This window comes from Petromyzon marinus, chromosome 2, assembly GCF_048934315.1.
Source record: "Petromyzon marinus isolate PM22_M1 ecotype Great Lakes invasive population chromosome 2, UKy_Petmar_22M1.pri1.0, whole genome shotgun sequence".
In the NCBI taxonomy this organism is placed as follows: Eukaryota; Metazoa; Chordata; class Hyperoartia; order Petromyzontiformes; family Petromyzontidae; genus Petromyzon; species Petromyzon marinus.
The window spans coordinates 22775851-22796650 of record NC_133668.1 but is presented as its reverse complement, the minus strand read 5'-3'; the positions used below and the strand labels follow the sequence as shown (position 1 = coordinate 22796650).

The 20800-nt window shown below is 45.0% G+C and overlaps 1 protein-coding gene across 8 annotated transcripts in view; it reads left to right on the top strand.

The window, feature by feature from the left end:
* The window catches only part of LOC116944905 (PTB domain-containing engulfment adapter protein 1-like), an 84435-nt gene that overhangs the window by 24681 nt on the left and 38954 nt on the right, over positions 1–20800 (top strand). For 7 of the 8 annotated variants that reach the window (XM_076071575.1, XM_076071576.1, XM_032958830.2 and 4 more), the window contains 2 exons: positions 7807–7878; positions 19061–19159. In XM_076071575.1, coding sequence (XP_075927690.1) covers positions 7807–7878; positions 19061–19159 — 171 coding nt within the window. The remainder of the gene's footprint in view (positions 1–7806; positions 7879–19060; positions 19160–20800) is intronic. The other variant, XM_076071567.1, reaches the window with a different exon arrangement.

Here is a 20800-nt window from a genome sequence, read left to right as displayed (position 1 = left end):
GACATGTTTTGCTCTCTAGTATAATATACAAGACTACATGTGGAGTCGTGGCATTGTGGTTCACGCACTGGCATATGAACATTATCATGCACAACATGAATGGTAATTGTCTCACTGTACAAATATATATTATATGTAGCAGAATATATATTTCACGTAGAAAAGTATAATTGTACACAGTATAGTACAGGGCACTTGGAAGGATTATCGCTGTTGCAAAGCCCCAGTCCATGAGCCCAGACCGGATATTGGACTTGCCAGTTCCACCTGAGGTGGCATGACTTTAGTAGGCCCAGTTTCCTGATATGGCCAACAACAGTCAATTATGTGATGACCGTTTGTAATGACTGGATTATGCAATAATTCACTCTCATAAGTCATGCTTAATAAATCTGTAGAGCTAAAGTTTGCTACCTGAGGTGGTAGCACCTGAGGTTATTCTCAAGGTTGGCTATGTACCTCCGATTAGCATCATTGGCTATGTACCGTGCAAAATAAGTGCAATGTACATACTCGGGCTGAACGATTAATCGATTTCAAATCGAAATCGCAATTTGAAACAATGCGATTAGTAAATCGCAAAGGCTGAGATTTTTTGCGATTTGAAAAGTCCTATTACTTTCTTATTGGAATTGTTAAAAAAAATATATGATAACTTTACTTATTGAACTTAACAATTGTTCTATGTTTGATTGTTATATTTCAATTCAAACATTTTAATAAATACATGTTGGAAGCAATTCATATCTTTTAAGTTCTCATCCTTGCATTAGAATATATAGAGCAGTTCATATTTTATTAGTATCATGTGGTAATGTGCCATCACATGTTTAAATCTATTCCACACTGAATATTGAACTGAAGCTTGACTTTTAAAAAAGAAATCGCAAATCAATCGCAATCGCAATATCTGTCAGAAAAATCGCAATTAGGTATTTTTCCCCAAATCGTTCAGCCCTAGTACAGATGTAGTGACTGTGAATGTCACTGTGTGGTGCCAGGCTTACGAAGCCACGGAGGATAATGTGTGAGCATTATGTGTAGCCTGCTTACTGGGCGTAGTAACAGTCCTAGCGGGGCTTGGGTGAGTGCTTGTCAGCGCGGAGGCATCACGTACAGTGTGCGGTGCGGGCTCCCGGAGAGGGAGCGAGAGGGAGTGTCAGCCAGCCAGGGTTACGTTTGGTGCATGATACGCTGGTTGACCTGCCGACACGTGATCGGATGATATTGGAGGGGGGCCAACCGGTGGACGGGGGCCGCTGGGCGATCACGTGGTATAAAAGAGCTTTCGGGAGCCTTTGGAAAAGAGCTCGATATATCTAAAAGGGGGGCGGGGTGAGGGGCGGAGCTAGCCCTAGCCCAGGCTGATATAACGGGGGCCCCGTGAGGGGCTTGGGGTTTTTAGTGTTGCTGGTGAAGAAGATCCACGTCAGGTAAAAGAATCCCCTGCCATGCGGTCCGGGACCCAGCTTGTGGTCCGGGCCGGGATATCGAACTGTGCCTAGTTCTGCCGTAGCGTGGCTAGATGTGCATTCAACACTCAAGTGGATGTTATGTTATGTTATGTTGAGTTGGTGAAATAAATAGTGTTGCTCCCAAGACAACGTCTGCGACTCATTTGGACTCACGACAACTGATGTCGGAAGTGGCCAACGTCGCAGAGTTCGTGTACGGGCATCGGACGACGAAGACGACGAGGAGCTGATTCCGCCCACGGCCGCCGAGGAAGGAGCGGAGGCGCTGCCGGCGGAGCAGAGCCCAGTCGGGGCGCACAGCGCCTCGCCTTCGTCGGAGGCACTCATCAGGGATGCGCACGGCCGTCTCGCTGACCTCCTCCAAGCGGCGTCCTCGATCCTCGTCGAGATGCGGTCCTGGCCCTCGACGGGTGAAGGAGGGAGCGGCGGAGTTGTCTGGACGGGGCGACTCGGCCGCCATTTCACAGAAGACGGGAATGCCATCGCCACTTCCCGCGGTCGCGGGTGCCATTTTGTCGCCGGCGGGGAGCGCTGAGCCCGCCAAGCTGGAAGCGGGGACATCCTCGTCGATTGACGTCCAGTCATTCCGCCGTCAACTGCCCTTCATTAAATAATTTCTTGCTGCCAGCCGCGATTGGGTGGCGTTTAAGCGGTGATTTCTCACCAATGCCGACTCTGCGGGATGGTCGGTGGTGGACACGCTGAAAGTGCTGCCGACCACCCTCGATGATGACGCCTTGGCGGCGTTCCTCGCCATTCCGTTGTCCGAGAGGTCCACCCTCATGCAGGCGTTTGACCAGATGGCCGCTGTATAGCCTGCTCCTGCATGCTCGCTGCACCAGCGAAGTGGCCATCGTCGGGGTGACGACGATCGGCGGCAGGACGACCGGCGGCGGGCGAGGTCTGCATCATCCCAGTCCAGCAGTGGACAGGTCACCTGCTACAACTGTGGCCTACCGGGGCACGTCCAATCAGGCTGCCGGGTTCCTCGACGGCGGCCCCCAGGATGTCCGCCTTCCTACGACTCCCCGCTCCCTAAGGCGAGTCGCGGCGCACCCCATACTTGGCCACGGGGTTCACTTCAACCGTCAGGGAGGTCCGATTTGCGTCGGGGTCGCGCGCGGTTTCGGGGGGAGTCGGTGCGTGTTCGCGATGCGCGGCTGCTCCGACCAGATCAGTGGTCGGAGCTGGCACATCGAGTGGTTGCGGCGACCGTGGGGTCGTCGGCCGTGCTTGGGTTAATTGAGGAGGTTGAAGTTCGCATGCTACTTGACACCGGCACGTCTTCTACCATTATTTCCGACCTCATTTACAATATTTTGCCCCCCGGTGTCGGGTTTTGGAGCCGGTGGATGCTCCGTGTTTCGCCGCCAACGGCGGATTGGTGGGGATAATCGGTCAGATAACTGTTGCGTTGCGCATTGCCAATGTCACATTGTCGGTCCATGTTTTGGTTTCTATGGCCCTGGCTGTTCCGTGCTTGCTGGGGACTGATTTTCTCGCCAAAATGCCTCCAAAGATTTGTATCGACCAGGGCTGTTTGAAATTGGCATTTCTCTCGTCTCCGACTCGCATGTGTTCTGCTAATGCCATGGTGCAATCGCTTGCGTGCCGAATGGTGCGGATTCTGCCCGACGCGCAAATGTTGGTGCCCCTTCGATTGCAGAAACCGCTTGATGCGCATGCTGTGGGGGACGATATTGTGTTGGGTCCCTCCAATAAGCTTAGTCGAGGGATGTCACTCGTAGTGGCTCAGACGCTGGTGTCCTGGGACCGGGCACCATTTATCCAAGTCCTTAATGCCGGGTTGGACACTACGGTCATTCAGGAGGGTTCCATGATTGCACATGCGTCTCCGGCGTGTCCGGAGGCGGATGTCGTGGGAAATGTTGGGGTTGGCGTTCGGGCTCACGGACCTCGGGATGTGGATGAGGGCTGGATAGATAGACTGTGCTCTGAATGCGGCGATTTATCCGCGGGACAAATGGGGAAGCTGAGAGCGCTTCTGCGGGAGATTTCCGACATCGACACAGGAAATGCCGCCCCCATTCGGCAGAATCCTTACCACCTAGAACACATTCGGGCGGTGGTTGATGAGACTTTGGCCGCAGATATCATCTCGCCATCCACCAGTCCATGGGGTGCTCCGATCGTCCTTGTTAAGAAGCACGATGGCAGTTTGCAGTTTCGTGTCTATTTCCACAAGCTTAACAATGTTTCTGTTGTGGATGCATACCCCTTGCCTCGTATGGACGATTCATTGGATGCTTTGGCAGGCATGTGGTTCTTTTCCATCCTTAACCTTCTGTCGGGCTTTTGGCAGTTGCTGTTTGACGAGGCTTCAAGGCCCAAGACAGCTTTTCGAACACCACCAGGGTTGTTCGAGTTTATCAACTTCCGATGGGGCTCCACTCCACGCCGGCCACCTTTCAGCATTTGATGGAATTGGTTATGGCGGGCCTCCAGTGGGATTCGTGCCTAATATATTTTGACAACGTCATTGTTTTCGGTCGCACATTCGATGAGCATTTGGATCGCCTGTGGGCTGTTTTCGTTAAGATGCGTGCAGCCGTCCTGAAATTCAAGCCCCAAAAATGTCACCTACTCCAAAAATCGGTTTGATACTTGGGCCATATAGTCAGCGAGTCAGGGATCACGACAGACCCGGAGAAAACTGTTTGCGTTCAGACGTGGCCGACACCCACCTCGGCCAGCGAGGTGTGCAGTTTTATCGGCTTTGCCTCTTATTATCGCCGATTTGTCACAGGGTTCGCAAGTAAAGCAAAACCTCTCCAAACCTTGACAGCTAAGGGCCAACAATTTCATTGGGGAGAGGAGGAGGAAGCTGTGTTCCGCTCTCTTCGTGATGGGCTGGTTAACGCCCCTCCCCTGCGTTATCCTGACTTTTCATTGCCATTCGTGTTGCACACAGACGCCAGTAATACTGGCATTGGCGCGATGTTATCCCAAGTTGCAAATGGCGTGGAGCACGTGGTCGCATATGGCAGAAGGGTGCTGTCTCCGGCCGAGTAGCGGTCTACGTAACGCGCCGGGAGCTATTGGCCATTGTGGTTTTTGTGCAACAATATTGGCCGTACTTGTACAAGGCGACATTTCGAGATGCGCTCTGATCACGCGGCACTCCAGTAGGCGCTGCGTGTGGATCAGCCCTCCGGTCAATTGTCACGCTGGCTCAAAATGCTGCAGGATTTTTCGTCAAAGTCACGTATCGTAAGGGTTCTCGCCATACGAACGCCGATGCCCTATCGCGATTGCCAGCGGGCAGGGAGTGTGCATGTGTTCCGGGTTCGGGTCATTGTCGACCGGCCGGCTCGACCTCCCCCTCCCCTCTCGTCGTTGCGTCTGCCATGGACATGATGGGAGGGACGGGCGACGTCCCTGCTGCACGGGATGCGATTTTGGGGTTGGACTACGAGGTGTGGGGATGCCGGCAGGTGGAGGACGCGTCCCGCCTTAAGTTGCGCCGGCGTGTCAAGGAGACCGCCGATGGCACGGCTCCGCAAGGTATCGTCTCGTTTGTCCTGCGGGGCAGGCTGCTCATTTACTCGGACAGAGGATTGCGCCATTATGCTATTGTTGTCCCTACCAACCTGTGTGGTGAGGTTGTTTGGGCTGTGCATAAACGGTTGTTGCATCTCGGAGTGCAAAAGACGCTGGCTGCTCTTAAATTGGATTTTTATTGGCCGGCCACAGCCTACGATGTTGAGGATCTGCTTAAGCACTGCGTGCAATGTGCCTGGTGGAAGCCGCCAGCGAGATCCTGTTGCCCTCCACTACAATCCATCCAGGTGTTGCGTGTAAATGAAATTGTTGCCCTCGATATTCTCGGACCGTTTCCTGCTTCCGCGCATGGAAATAGGTACTTGCTCTTGGGGGTTGAGTATTTATCACGCTGGCCTATGGCCTGGCCGCTCCCGAATCAATCGGTGGTGACTATTACCGAGGCGTTCCTCAATGGCTATGTTCTGGATAAGGGTGCCCCCAAGTGCCTCTTGATAGATTAAGGCAAAAAAATGTTGTTCAAGCTGCTGTGTGAGGTGTGCGATTTGCTGGGGACGAAAAAGGTACGCACGTCGCTGTACCACCCGCAAATTGATGGCATGGTCGAATGCTTACACCAGACTCTAACCTTCATGTTGAGTCACTTGGTCAGCGAGTCACAGGTCGATTGGGATTTGCATATTCCTGAGGTTCTCGCCGCTTGTAGAATAACCCCTCACGTGTCTACTGGCTACTCTCCCTTCTTTTTGATGTATGGGAGGGAGTATGATCTTCTCATCGATGTGCAGTTACAAGCCGCGCCCACCCTGAAGGTATCCAAAATTTCTGATTCAATTCGGTTCACGCTCGCCAAACTTTCCGAGGCGTGGGAAGCTCCCAGACAGTTGGCCAACGAGAGGGGCAAAGGTGCCCGTGTTTCCCTGTGCAAATGGTCGCCAGGGGACAGGGCCTAGTTACATTGTCTGCAGGTGCCAGTGGGCACATCTCCCAAATTGCTGCAACCATGGAGAGGGCAGGTTGATGTCGTTCGAGTCGTTCAGCCGCAGTGTGTCCAGATTCGGTTTGGTAAGCAGAGCTGGTTTGTACACCCCTATCGTCTTAAGCCGGTTATCGTGCCATGTGAGTTTGTTTCATCTCCATATCGCAGGGGCCGAGTGTCGGGTGTGCCCGACGAGCTGGGGCGTGCGTCTGCTGACGCGGGTCCTCAGGAGAGTGTTTCTGTTCCGCCCCCAGACACCGTGCGATTGATGCCTCGCACGCGGCTACTCGTGTCGGCCTCGTGTGCTCTGGATGTGAAGAACCCGACGACCCAGCCTACTGCTCTTCATGAGGAGTCAGCTTCGTCACATCGATTTCTTGTCAGCTTCGTCGCATCGATTTCCAGGACGATCGTGCCCAACCCGCCTGGAGGCCCGGCATCACGGACTCGTTCAAAGACTCGATTCGCGTGATCCCCGCACATTGCACACTCTCACACCGTCATGGGTTGTCGTGCTCGCATGAGTTGTGGCGAGTATTTGACTGATCCTGCTCGCCATCGAGCTCACGGGCATTGTTACACGTTGTGGGTGGGAGATGTTGATTGTGGGGATCTTATACAACGTGATTGTTGGGTTGTTCATTTTTATTTTCGCTGTTGTGTGTTTTTTCTCTTGGTGTATATATTTACAGTTAGATTTGGGTAATTTATTGCATTGTTCTGTTATTGTTGGAGCACACTTGTTTGTTGTTCTGTATAATTGTACGTCGGTTGCTGACTTTCGGGGGAGTTGGCAGCCGGGACGGCTGGAAGCTACGGAGGGGGGGGGGGGTGATTTAGTGACTGTGAATGTCACTGTGTGGTGCCGGGCTTACAAAGCAATGGAGGATAATGTGTTGGCATTGTGTATAGCCCGCTTACTGGGCATAGTACCAGCCTTCGCGGGGCTTGGGTGAGTGCTTGTCAGCCCGGAGGCACCACGTACAGTGTCCGGTGTGGGCTCCCGGTGAAGGAGCGAGAGGGAGCGTCAGCCAGCCAGGGTTACATTGGGGCATGATACGCTGGTTGACCTGCCGACACGTGACCGGATGATATTGGAGGGGGGTCACCGGTGGACGGGGGCCGCTGCGCGGTCACGTGGTATAAAAGAGCTCTCGGGAGCCTTTGGGATAGAGCTCGAGAGATCTAGAAGGTGGGCGGGGTGAGGGCGTGGAGCCAGCCCCAGCCCAGGCCGATATATCGGGGGCCCCGAGAGGGGCTCAAGGTTTTTTGTGTTGCTGGTGATGAAGATCCACGTCGGGTAAAAGAAGCCTCTAGCCACGTGGTCCGGGACCCAGCTTGTGGTCCGGGCCGGGATAGTGAACCGTGTCTAGTTCGGCTATAGCGTGGCTAGATGAGCATTCAACACCCAATTGTAGGTTGTGTTATGTTATGTTGAGTTGGTGAAATAAATAGTGTTGCTCCCAAGACAACGTCTGCGACTCAGTTGGACTCACTACACATACATACTCAGCTATATCTGTTCTGACCAATAGACAAATAAGGGGCTTTGCACTGCTCCTGCAAGAAATTAACGAATATAATTTTACACATCAACATGCAAATGAAATTTCACATACTTCAGCTTTATTAATGCAACTATTCCAAGGAGTTGTTTCAAAATAGAAATTCCACCATTACATGCAACCGTTTCTAAATACATTTTAAGGACAGCAAATTAAAAAAAAACATTATTATTTCATTGCCTCAGTTTCTTGTCCTTGGTAAAAAAATAAGTTGCCTATTATAAACGGAAATGTTTAACCCTGATGTTATTGGCTGTATTCCCAGTTCCTTGGGAGCCGTGAGGTTGATCAGCCCAAGGGGTCAGATATAGTGAAGGATGCCGTCAACAAACTTAAGGTGATTTTCAATTGTTAACCTTCCCCCTTCCCAAATTCTGAATTGCTCTTTTGTTAAGTTAGCAGTGTTAAAAATGAGCCTCACAATTGGAAGGTTGCGAATTCAAAAGCCAATTAGGGGTTGACCTTGCCCATCATGCCTTCTTGATTAATTCATCGAGTAAAACGTTGTCGGAAGTCTGCTGGCCCTGAGTCCCCACCATAGCAATGTGGAATTTCCACCACTGACTCTGGACTGCCAATGTGGATCAGTTTCACCCAATACTCATTTTAGCATGGTGAGCCTTTTGAGTTTTGTTTTATGAGTAGATCACATTTAATGTACAGTTTGTTGTTATTGTTTACTACATTTGACAACTCTTACACCTTTTATAAGGCTCACTCTTTTCTAAAGAGGCCATGTGGGTGTCCACCTGAAAAGTCAGCAATGGTTGTCCCATTGTTAAATCACTAGTAGTCAAAAATGCTCCAAACATCTAGGCTAGGTCCTCTCAGAGAATCACTGCATTCAATTTTCACGATGAGTAAACTGACATAAGTGAGATATGTCTAATGTAAAATAAAAATGTATGGATTTGTCATTGTTGGCAGGGGAGTTCCCATGTATGTTACTGCATAAGATACGTGCTGTGCTAACTTTAAACTGCCCTACTTCTCATGTAGGTTATATGTACAGTATTGAACATTTTCCTCATGTTTAGTTTGATTTTTTTTGGTGTGTGTGTACCTTTGTGAGTGCCAGAACTGTTTATCCTGTGTTTGTTTATGGATCACACGACAAAGAAAAATGAACAGCTTTGCCTTGCTCAAGGAATACAACACATCATGTTCTTTCTTTTTCGAATTCTTTTCCCCAGTCCCTGCCCCCATGTGTTTCCCCATTGTGTCGTTTCTCATCCATCGGACTCTGCACAATGAAAGAAAAATGAGTTCGATTCCTAAAATTAAAACGAATACAATGTAATTGGCGAAAGCAGCGTTGGATTCAAAATCAAATTGGTGAAATCGTTGGTCGACTCGGGGACTGTTGCCAATGTCATGGGTAAGGAGCCAGCACCCCTTAGATGTTGGGTCAAAGCCCTGAGGCAGGGACGGATGAGTGTGGAACATGAACACAGCCACACTGATACAGAGGGGGTTTTGTGTGCAATACACCGGATGTAACGCAACAGGTCAAGCAATGATTCATATCGCCATTTGGAGTTCATGATCTGTGGATATATCGTCCTTTATCTACACGCACGTATAAATGTATGAAATATTCTGATGATAATGGAAATATAACAATAAAGCAATGGTAATATGAATTATAACATATACAGTGTTTCCTATTTCATGATATTGATTGACCATATAATACTATTAATCAGCGTTTGGGGAAGACTAAGGTGAAATATTACATCGCCTTTAATATAACCAGCAGATTAAATAAACCCATTGAGACATGGAACTTTGTCTCTTGCAATGGCGACTTGGGTAATGAGTTATGGTACCATTGTGCGGAGCTTTGTATTCGATCTAAGTAAAAAAAATACATGCATTCATCCAAGGTCTCAAAAGCCAAGGCATAATTAAAAAATAAATATTTTTTTATAATAAAAAAACATTGACAAAAATGGAACAGCCGCACGAAGAATACTTGAAGAGAGTACACATATACATTATAAAAAAGGAAGGCATAATCTCATGTACTTTGGCCAAAGTTATTCACAGCAACATATGAAAATACTCTCTACAAATGTAATTGGAGAAGCAATGGCATACATTTTAATGGAGAAACAATGAATAACTTCAGATTTGCTGATGAAATACTGATTATAATTTTCAAAGGAATATGGCAGAATATGTGATAACAACTTAATAAAGAAACCTGCAAAGTTGAGCCAAGATAAATGAGTAAAACAAAGGTCATTAACAGGAAATAATGTTAACGATTGGGAAAAAGCAGAGCACGTGTATCTGGAACAGCAATTGATGACGGCCTGGGATAAAAAGGATTACATATAGATATACAGTACAAGAGAACAGGTTGGAGTAATTTTCGAAAACTGAACTCGAAAAGAAAGAGTCGCAAAAACATGTGCCTCAAGAAGATTTGTTTTCATTAGTGTGTACTAGCTGGTATGAGATAACCATAAACACAGAATATTAAACAAGCACTGAAAAGTTCTCATCAAAGAAATGCGTTCTCAAAATTACACAGAAAGACAAAAAGAGGAACACGTGAATTGGAGAAAATACATAGGTTAAACGCATACAGGATTTTCACACTGTTAAGAAAAACAAGTTGGCTTCCGCAGGACACAACAATGAGTGGTTTCACAGTCGGACACTATGTTAATGCTACCTTACAAATAACCAGTACTTGTTTAAGAAATTCATTAGTTGAGCTTCTGTATGATATCAGTTGATGCTGATTTCATATTATGATGACTTTTGCTTGAAATATGACCATACTTTTAACCATACTCTGATTTTATCGTGAGTTCATCATAACATTATAATAATCAAAAAATATTTATACAGAAGCAGTCAAGCACCCATCTAATAAAACGTTTGAAAACCAAAACATTAAAAATTTGGGTTGCCATTTGGGCCCCATAAATTGGGGCGATGAGTTAACTTCCACTTCTGAAAGAGCCGGACAGATTAAAAATAGTTGGGACAATATTGAACTCGTACAGCAATTTCACAAGTATTCGAGATACATTTATTTCGTAGAATTACTATTAGTATTGGATGTGGTGGTAGAATGCCACTACTTTCACTGCAACGCGCGCTTTCTGATGCACTTCTGCGGCCGTCTAGAATGCTCTTCCTTCCGATGTCATAAATCCATTGGAACTATGCAATTCTTAATCTAGATTGAAAACTCATTTCTTTAGAACTGCGTTTTGTGTTTAGTTTGTTGTCCTTCGATTGGCATGGTAGGCTATGTATGTTGGCAAAATAAGTTCAACATACATACATACTTCAATGTCTGCTAATTAAACTTGGGACAAGCCAGAGTCGACAACATTGATATGGCTCCCATGTGATTAATGGATAATAGGAAGTTATCTTTGTTTTCACGTGATGATGTAATTAAATTTCCTTGACATAATGTATACTTCATTAGCGAAGGTCATTTAATATCTATGCCACCCATGTTTTGTAAAACAATATAGAGAAGCTATCTAAATGAAGGGGCTTATCTCTTTTCAGAGCAAATGCTGTCGTTTTGGAAATGAAAATTACAAGATTGACAACAATTAGCTCGTATCTGCGGTATATGAGGCACACTAAATATTAATCTCAAGGACACAGATGGTTCAGTAAAAAAAACGCTCGCATTGCTAGCTTAAAATTTTTTAAAATACAATCTATTACTCAAGGCATTCCAATGTTGTGTCCGTCATTGTGGTAGTTTGACCATACTTCAGCAATGCTTGTCAATGCGGGTTGGTGAAAGAGGGGAGAGGTCCCAGAACTGTTTCAGATATGAATCGCCACTTGTCTCAGCCATGGCTGGGCATCGAGCTCACCGGGTTCATAGTGCATTACGCTACCCATTGCATCACCACAATTCATGAACGTTAAATAACTTCGACATGTGAGATGATCTATTGAATGCATTATCTTTATAGTAATATAAGTGAAATGGATGTATAGAGGCATATACGGTTGTTGATAAGTTATTGCTGGGTTTTCTAATTTTCTCCCCAACAGTTTCATTCGTATCCTCTAAGGAATGTGTGGTTAACTAGTTTATTGCCATATGCTTGTTGATAGATTGTTCATGATTCATGGCTTGATTTCATGATGCATTTTACAAGTTAGCATTCATAATGCAATTCAATAGATTGGTAGCTGCATGTTTTAACTGATAGCGTGAATAAAGAGGTGGTTACTCTTTGGTTCTTTCGGTAAAGTCACGTAGAAAGAAAATAAATTAAATAATAGAGTACGACGTTTCGATTGCAGCACAAGCAACCGTCATCAGGTAGAACTAAATTTGAGAGAGAGACAAAACACAGACACGGAGACACACAGACAGACACACAAGCAGAGAGAGACAACACAGACACAGAGAGAGACACAACGTAGACACAGAGACCCAAGGCCTCTGTGTCAAGGCTTTAAATAGAAAGAGAGGGGGGGGGGGGGCAGAGAGAGAAGTGGGTCTGCTGGAGCAGAGAAATTAGCATGTCAATGAATAGACCCTGAAGCAATCTCAAACGGCCTATTTATCTCTCTAAAATTTACCAGCCTCTCATGCAGTGAGGGAAAAAAGTATTTGACCCCCTGCTGGTTTTGTACGTTTGCCCACTGACGAAGAAATGATCAGTCTATAATTTTAATGGTAGGTTTATTTGAACAGTGAGAGGCAGAATAACAACAACAAAATGCAGAAAAACGCATGTCAAAAATTTTATGAATTGATTTGCATTTTAATGAGGGAAATAAGTATTTGACCCCTCTGCAAAACATGACTTAGTACTTGGTGGCAAAACCCTTGTTGGCAATCACAGAGGTGAGACGTTTCTTGTAGTTGGCCACCAGGTTTGCACACATCTCAGGAGGGATTTTGTCCCACTCCTCTTTGCAGATCTTCTCCAAGTCATTAAGGTTTCGAGGCTGACGTTTGGCAACTCGAACCTTCAGCTCCCTCCACAGATTTTCTCTGGGATTAAGGTCTGGAGACTAGGCCACTCCAGGACCTTAATGTGCTTCTTCTTGAGCCACTCCTTTGTTGCCTTGGCCGTGTGTTTTGGGTCATTGTAATGCTGGAATATCCATCCACGACCCATTTTCAATGCCCTGGCTGAGGGAAGGAGGTTCTCACCCAAGATTTGACGGTACATGGCCCCGTCCATCGTCCCTTTGATGCGGTGAAGTTGTCCTGTCCCCTTAGCAGAAAAACACCCCCAAAGCATAATGTTTCCACCTCCATGTTTGACGGTGGGGATGGTGTTCTTGGGGTCATAGGCAGCATTCCTCCTCCTCCTCCTCCTCCAAACACAACGAGTTGAGTTGATGCCAAAGAGCTCCATTTTGGTCTCATCTGACCACAACACTTTCACCCAGTTGTCCTCTGAATCATTCAGATGTTCATTGGCAAACTTCAGACGGGCATGTATATGTGCTTTCTTGAGCAGGGGGACCTTGCGGGCGCTGCAGGATTTCAGTCCTTCACGGCGTAGTGTGTTACCAATTTTTTTCTTGGTGACTATGGTCCCAGCTGCCTTGAGATCATTGACAAGATCCTCCCGTGTAGTTCTGGGCTGATTCCTCACCGTTCTCATGATAATTGCAACTCCACGAGGTGAGATCTTGCATGGAGCCCCAGGCCGAGGGAGATACAATTCTTTTGTGTTTCTTCCATTTGCGAATAATCGCACCAACTGTTGTCACCTTCTCACCAAGCTGCTTGGCAATGGTCTTGTAGCCCATTCCAGCCTTGTGTAGGTCTACAATCTTGTCCCTGAGATCCTTGGAGAGCTCTTTGTTCTTGGCCATGGTGGAGAGTTTGGAATCTGATTGATTGATTGCTTCTGGACAGGTGTCTTTTATACAGGTAACCAGCTGAGATTAGGAGCACTCCCTTTAAGAGTGTGCTCCTAATCTCAGCTCGTTACCTGTATAAAAGACACCTGAGAGCCAGAAATCTTTCTGATTGAGAGGGGGTCAAATACTTATTTCCCTCATTAAAATGATAATCAATTTAAAACATTTTTGACATGCGTTTTTCTGGATTTTGTTGTTGTTATTCTGTCTCTCACTGCTCAAATAAACCTACCATTAAAATTATAGACTGATCATTTCTTTGTCAGTGGGCAATCTTTGGAGATCGTAATCAACCAGGCTATGCGTCAACTGTGTGTTAGCCGACTCTCTATGTTGCATTACATTTCCAAAAGATTTGCTAAATTTTGTTTTCTCAAACTGCCAATTTCTCTCTCTAAAATTGACCAGGCTCTCATAGGGCCATTCGATCTTCTTTTCCTCAGTCGCTTCGGGGTGGATTCATTGACATGCTAATTTATCTGCTCCAGCAGCTGCCTCAGCAGACCCACTTCTCTCTCTGCCCACCCCCCCCCCCCTCTCTATTTAAGCCTCGACACAGAGCCATTGGGTCTCTGTGTATCTATGTTGTGTGTGTCTCTCTCTGTGTGTCTGTGTTGTCTCTCTCTGCTTGTGTGTCTGTCTGTGTGTCTCCGTGTCTGTGTTTTGTCTCTCTCTCAAATGTAGTTCTACCTGACGACGGTTGCTTGTGTTGCAATCGAAACGTCGTACTCTATTATTTAATTTATTTTCTTTCTACGTGACTTTACCCAAAGAACCAAAGAGTAATTACTGCAGTCACGAAAGCTTCAAATAAAGAGTAGATTGTTTACACACGTATCGGCATGTCACCAGCTTTGCAGAAATAACGATCAATTATGCAGAACAGTTGTGTTCGGTTTACGATGACCATTAAACGATGACTTCAAAATGAGAATAAAGCACACGATTCTTAATGCCCAGGAAATTCCTTATTAGTATGCCTAACTCACAATCAGAAAGCCATGCGTTTAAATCCCAGTCAGAGTTTATCGACTCAGCCCATTGGAGTACTTCAATAATTGCTGATTTGTGAAAAGTCCAGAGTGGCTGTACTGAAGACCGATTGCTTCTCACCATAGGAATGTGGAATTTCCACAACTGGCTAAGATTTGCCATTGGAGATGAGCACTATGAATGCTTGGTTGAATGTCGCTAGTTACATTTTGGGCACCCTTACAGCAGAGAGATTAATATTCATAGCACTAATGTATGGGCAAGAGAATGATTACAAGTTTTAAATGCCCTGGTGTTTAATGGATAACATTAAATGCACCATACTCTCCATCATGAATTTATGAGCTGGAGTGCTAAATGGCCTTACTGGCCTTTGGCTTGTTGTGTTATTAGCAACATACGGGGCATTCATCTTTATCCCTCATTTACATCCAGCTTATATTCCACATGGCCAGATATAAATGGGATAACTCAACAGACGTTCTTGTTTTTTGTTTGTTAAAAGTATATTTAATGTTTGATTTATTTTATCGCGTATCATTTATCATTGTTCAATGCAGTACTGTATAGTTTTTGCATTTCACATAAAATCATGGAGATGCCAGAATGAGACACAAGTAAGAAAACCATCATTCGTTGTGTCGATTACTTCCAGCTGTAAAGCAAATTCAAATAAAAATGTACAGTATTACAGTTCGGATCTTTTCAAAAGTGCATCTTTTTGTCAAATAAAAAACATTATCTTCAACAAATGCTACTTTGATGTGTGTGGTTGGACTGGAATACGCAGCACCTATTGTGACATGCGTGCACCATTACCATTCTATTGACCGCTCACTCTGTGGGTGTCTTATGCAAAATCCCATGCATTTTATAGTGAATACATTTTGTGTAGCTGAAAAATGAATTTGGACGCGTATTTATTAGGCTGGAGCTCCGGTTGAGACGTGGATTTATAGATGTTTGATGTTTTCTTGAATTTTACATTTATCATACAAACGAGTTTTGCATTTGTACTGCTGAATAATAGATCGCTGTCTCGTATTGCAATGATAGGATTGTTAAACACTTGAATAACACTCCTGCCAAAATAATGATACAGTGAAGTTCAGTGATATATAACATGCCATTGGATACATTTCCAGGCGTGTGGATTTCCGAGTAGTATTTATGCATGATATAGTTGGGTCTATAGAGTTTGTACGTATAAATATGAATGAAACTAGAAGTTTTTGACAGGAAGCGGTCTGCTGCTGCTATAGTAGCTCTCAATTACAAGAATAAAGGTCTCATCATAATGCATCTGCTATCCAAACATACAAAGAGCCCCATTAAAAAGTACTCATTCGTGTGTTGATGAAAAAAAGTCAGTTCTCACTAATTTGTTGGTGATACAATTATGAAATTGGCAAAAATTGGAGTGCTAATTGGGCCATTTCAATACAAATATAAACATCAACCACATCATTCACCTTTGTAGTAAATGTAGAAAACCTTAGGTGTTTCAAAGTAGTCTTAAAATCTATTTAAAATTGAGTAAATTTAGGATAGCAACGAATAATGACACTTGAATACCTTGTGACATTTTAATAGTTTACAATGATGTCCAAATTCAGGTATAATAAGAGTAAATAAACTGGCTGTGTTTAATTTTGTATTAAAAACCCTTCTGATCTGAAAACCGAAACAAATTGTAAATATTCTTGGTTCTTTCGGTAAAGTCACGTAGAAGGGAAACAATAAAATAATAAAAATATAAAACAATAAAATTCTTCGTTACTTTACCGAAAGAACCAAGAATATGAATCCCTGCAGTCACGAAAGCTTTCAATCAAAATTCAAATTGTAAATGGTATGGTATTTGCGCTATGTATACGATATTGAATTATATGCTCACTAGCGGGAAGTCCCCGGCGTTGCCCGGGCGAAAAAGACACACATATCAACTTACACACATACAGACATCGACCCACACACATAAAAACGCATCGACTTACACACACACATATGGCCTCACACGCACAGACATCGACTAAGACACACACACATGGACCCACGCACACACATCGACTTACACACACATCGACTCACACACACACATACATAGACTCACACATCGACCTACACACACACATTTGGGCTTACACACACACACATATGGACTTACACACTCACATATGGACTTCCACACACACATGGAAACACACACACACATCGACCTACACACACACATTTGGGCTTACACACACACACATATGGACTTACACACTCACATATGGACTTCCACACACACATGGAAACACACACACACACACATCGACGTACACACACATCGACTGACACACATAGACTCACACACAAACACACATCGACTCGCATCCACACATAGAGCCACACACACATGGACTGACACACACACATGGACTTACACACACACATCGACGTACTCACACTCATCGACTCACACACACACACATGGACCTACACACACACACAAAGAAATGGACTTACACTGACTCACATGGAGCCACGCACACACATGGACTCACACACACAGACACATCGACTTACACACACACATCGATACAGACAAGCACATCGACTCACACACACACACACATGGACTTAGACACACACATATTATTATTTTATAATTTACCAACTAATTTACCAACTAATTTTTAAAAATTAGTTGACTACACACACCACGCACACACATTGACTAACACACACACGTCGACTGACGCCCATATCGACTCACGCACACACACACATCGACCTACACGCGCACACATCGACTGATACAAAGATAAAGATCCCCCATATAGCCTTAACAGACTGTCGGGGCAAGTTCTGTTAGCGAGCACCTATGAAGGCCGGAACGGTACACGAGGGGGTGGGTGGCCAGCACCACGCCCGACCGCCTTTGTCTCCCTAGTGACAATGTTTACACACCACACCATGTACTCATTTGAGGCTGAGTCGACCTAGGGGAGGCCCGGGACCGGTTTAGATAATCGTCACTGGTGTTGGCCGTGAGCGGGAATTGAACCCGGGTCACCAGGTTCATAGAGCAGCGTAGCGCTAACCGCTAAACTATCACTCCCCGACTGACACACACACACGGACATACACACACACATCGACGCACACAAATACATCGACTGACACACACACACATATCGACTCACGCATACACACATGGACTTGCACACACAGTCGGATATATACACACACATCATTGCAGACACGCACATCTCACGCGCACACAAGGACTTAGACACACACATTATTAATTTAATATTTACCAACTGATTTTTTAAATATTAGTTTTCTATCTACGTGAGTTTAGCGAAAGAAGCAAGAAAATAATACTGACTTAACATTGCCGTGGTGAGGCCTAGTCCCATGCGGAGCCCCCGGCCTCGCCTAGATTGCCCAGCCGGCCGAGGTGGCATCTTTCAGGCTGGGGGCTGGGCCGCTACCCCCCCCCCCACCATCCCCCTGCCCGCGCTACAATAAAACTGTCTAAGCGCTATAATATTAGTATCTACCGACCCTAGTAGTAAGTGCACACATTGGGGTGGGGAGGAGAAGAGGACATGACACTTTGATTAATTTACCTCAGCGTTGTGTGTATTTTTTTGCCTTTTGTACGCGAAGGAGAAATCCCCCCCCCCCTCCACAGATGACGCGTGTGCGTTGCTAGGGGCAACACCCGGGCAGCTTTAGGACTCGCGGAGCGGCGCGAGGAAATAATTAAATAAAAATGAGCACTTTATTGTTTATTGAACTACTTTAAAGTTGACGGATGGGAAAATGGAATAGCGCTGGCTCACCACGGGGCTTATGGCATGGCACCTGGATACTTTTTAAAAAAAAAAATACATAAACCCCATGGTTTGCGAGCCAAATCCTTCGCAAGTTGTGTCCATACAGACAGACGGACAGACAGGCAGACAAAAAATTACGTTTATAGGTAAGATAAACCACTCCTTAATAACGCTATATGGTTGCGTTTTTACATTGTCTTTGTAGAATAGCTGCAAGCTTAATAAAAAAAAATATAATGCAGCCTTCTCAATTCACAACCTGGCACAACACATGGTGTGTGATCAGCACCCTGCAGCAGATGGGGCCTTGTGAAAACTCCCACCGATATATGACGCCATCATCCCTTTACAACTTCAACAAACTACCAATGGCAAAATGCACTCAAACACTGCATTTAAACATTGCTGGTGGCTGTTTGCTTAGTAACTTGGCATTTTAAATAATACACTTTTGTGTTAACTGTAGTCAATACAGGTCAGTGCAGATGATTTGTTTAAAGACGGCTTTGTTGGCGTAGTGCAGTAATCTGCACTTAATTGTTATTTTAAATGTTGTAATGATGAAGTTACAGTGCATAGATATTTGCATAAAATTAGTGACAAGTATTACAGTTATGCCAAGCTTATTTATTGCACCATGATATGAGAGCCAATCTGAACCATGAGAACATAACGGAAGTAAAACATGTATATATCTTGTTTTTTTCTTTGGCATGTTATGTTTTGTGTTTCTATCCGTAGAATCTTCAACCATACGGGTGAAATCGTCATTTTCTGTATTTGTCTACCTGCTTGTCTTTTTGTTCATAGTTTACACGCCACATCAAAAAAGCTGAAGGACAGAAGCTGCAGAAAGTGGAGCTCCATATCTCCGTCCACATAGTACGAATTGTGCAACAGAAGTCCAAGGTAAATGACTTAAAGAACTTCAGCGTTAGTATAAGCAATAGAGGCTGGGTCAGCACACGGCAGTCTCGTATTGAATATAAACAAATGCATCATGCGGAGTCCAGCGATTGATAATGAGGTGGTATATAAAATAGTTTCAATATGTGGATAATCAGCATGCATCGGCCACCTTCAGGGCATTAATAAATACAGCAAGAAGTTATCCATACAGAGATTGAGTGTAGTTCCCTAACATATGTGGTTTTCTACAAGCACTCAAGTTTCATCCTCAATGCAATATTATTAAACAGATTGGCTACTTCACAGTAATATAAACAAATAAATTCGTCTTTCACCTTACAGGTATTCTGCACCAATGTTTCACAGCAGCATCTGTTTAACTCAGCAAAGACTGGATTGGTTTCAACCTTTTGAGTCTCTTCAGCCAAGTTAGGCATATTAAACAAGCACCTCTGTGTGAAGTGTAAAGTAAAAAGATCCAACTACTTGTGCTATAGGGCCTATTCAGCGTCAGGCGCTGTTGCAAAGGATCAAGGGTTGACAAGCAAAAAATACATGTATTTAAAATAACATAACAAAAGGCAATCTAATGACAACGAAATGTAATATTTTTCAGCCCATCTGGAAAGCCCATAGGCTGATGGACTGAAACAATATTTGTAAACAATTATGCAGATAAATGGACTTTATTTATTTCTTCCTCTATATGATCCTCTGAACCAGCCTCTAATATACGTCCAGTCCATATATACATAAATAAATAAATGCATCCATGCCACATATACACATTTAAGTGTCAGGATAGCCGAGTGATCATCATCTTCATCACCGAGTGAGTTTGTATTGGTAAGATTGACAAAATATAGTAACTGCTCTCTTGTGCATTCTACTGGAATGTGGATATTCTTTGGGTCTTTCAGTAAAGTAACGTAGATAGGTTCAAAGAAAATAACAAAAACTACGACGTTTTGATCGCAACACAAGCGGTCGTCATCAGGAAAACGGGGTTTGCCTCTAAAGGCAAACTGTTTATAAAGGTTTGAAATGGACCGTAGCCCAAGTGTCAGCAGCATGGGCGGGGTAGCTAATGTTAATGTAGGTGATGGTACTCGTAGAGGGCAATGACGGCGCTGGTGGTGGGTTTCCACCAATTAAAGAGCTGCCAAGTAATCATTGCACCTCGCTTTACACACTCACACTGTTGACGGTGGAGGTTGCTGCTAGAGGTGATGGCACTCATAGAGGGCCACGGCGGCACTGGTGGTGGGCTTCCACTAATACAGGGCTACTGCTCGTGGTGATGGTAGTCGTGGGCAGTGATGGTCCCGGTGGTGGGCTTCCACCAATAAAGGGCTACTGCTAGTGGTGATGGTATTAGTGGGCAGTGATGGTCCTGGTGGTGGGCTTCCACCAATAAAGGGCTACTGCTAGTGGTGATGGTAGTAGTGGGCAATTATGGTCCTGGTGGTGGGCTTCCACCAATTAAAGGGCTGCCAGGTCTATAATGGAAACATTACACCCAGTTATGACTTAAACTGGTTGATAACGTCCTTCCAGTGATTGCTGAGTTTGTACCCATCTTCTCGGTTGAAATTGTGTCTGTGTCTCTATATATAAAAGCTTCATGAACGAATCTTTGTT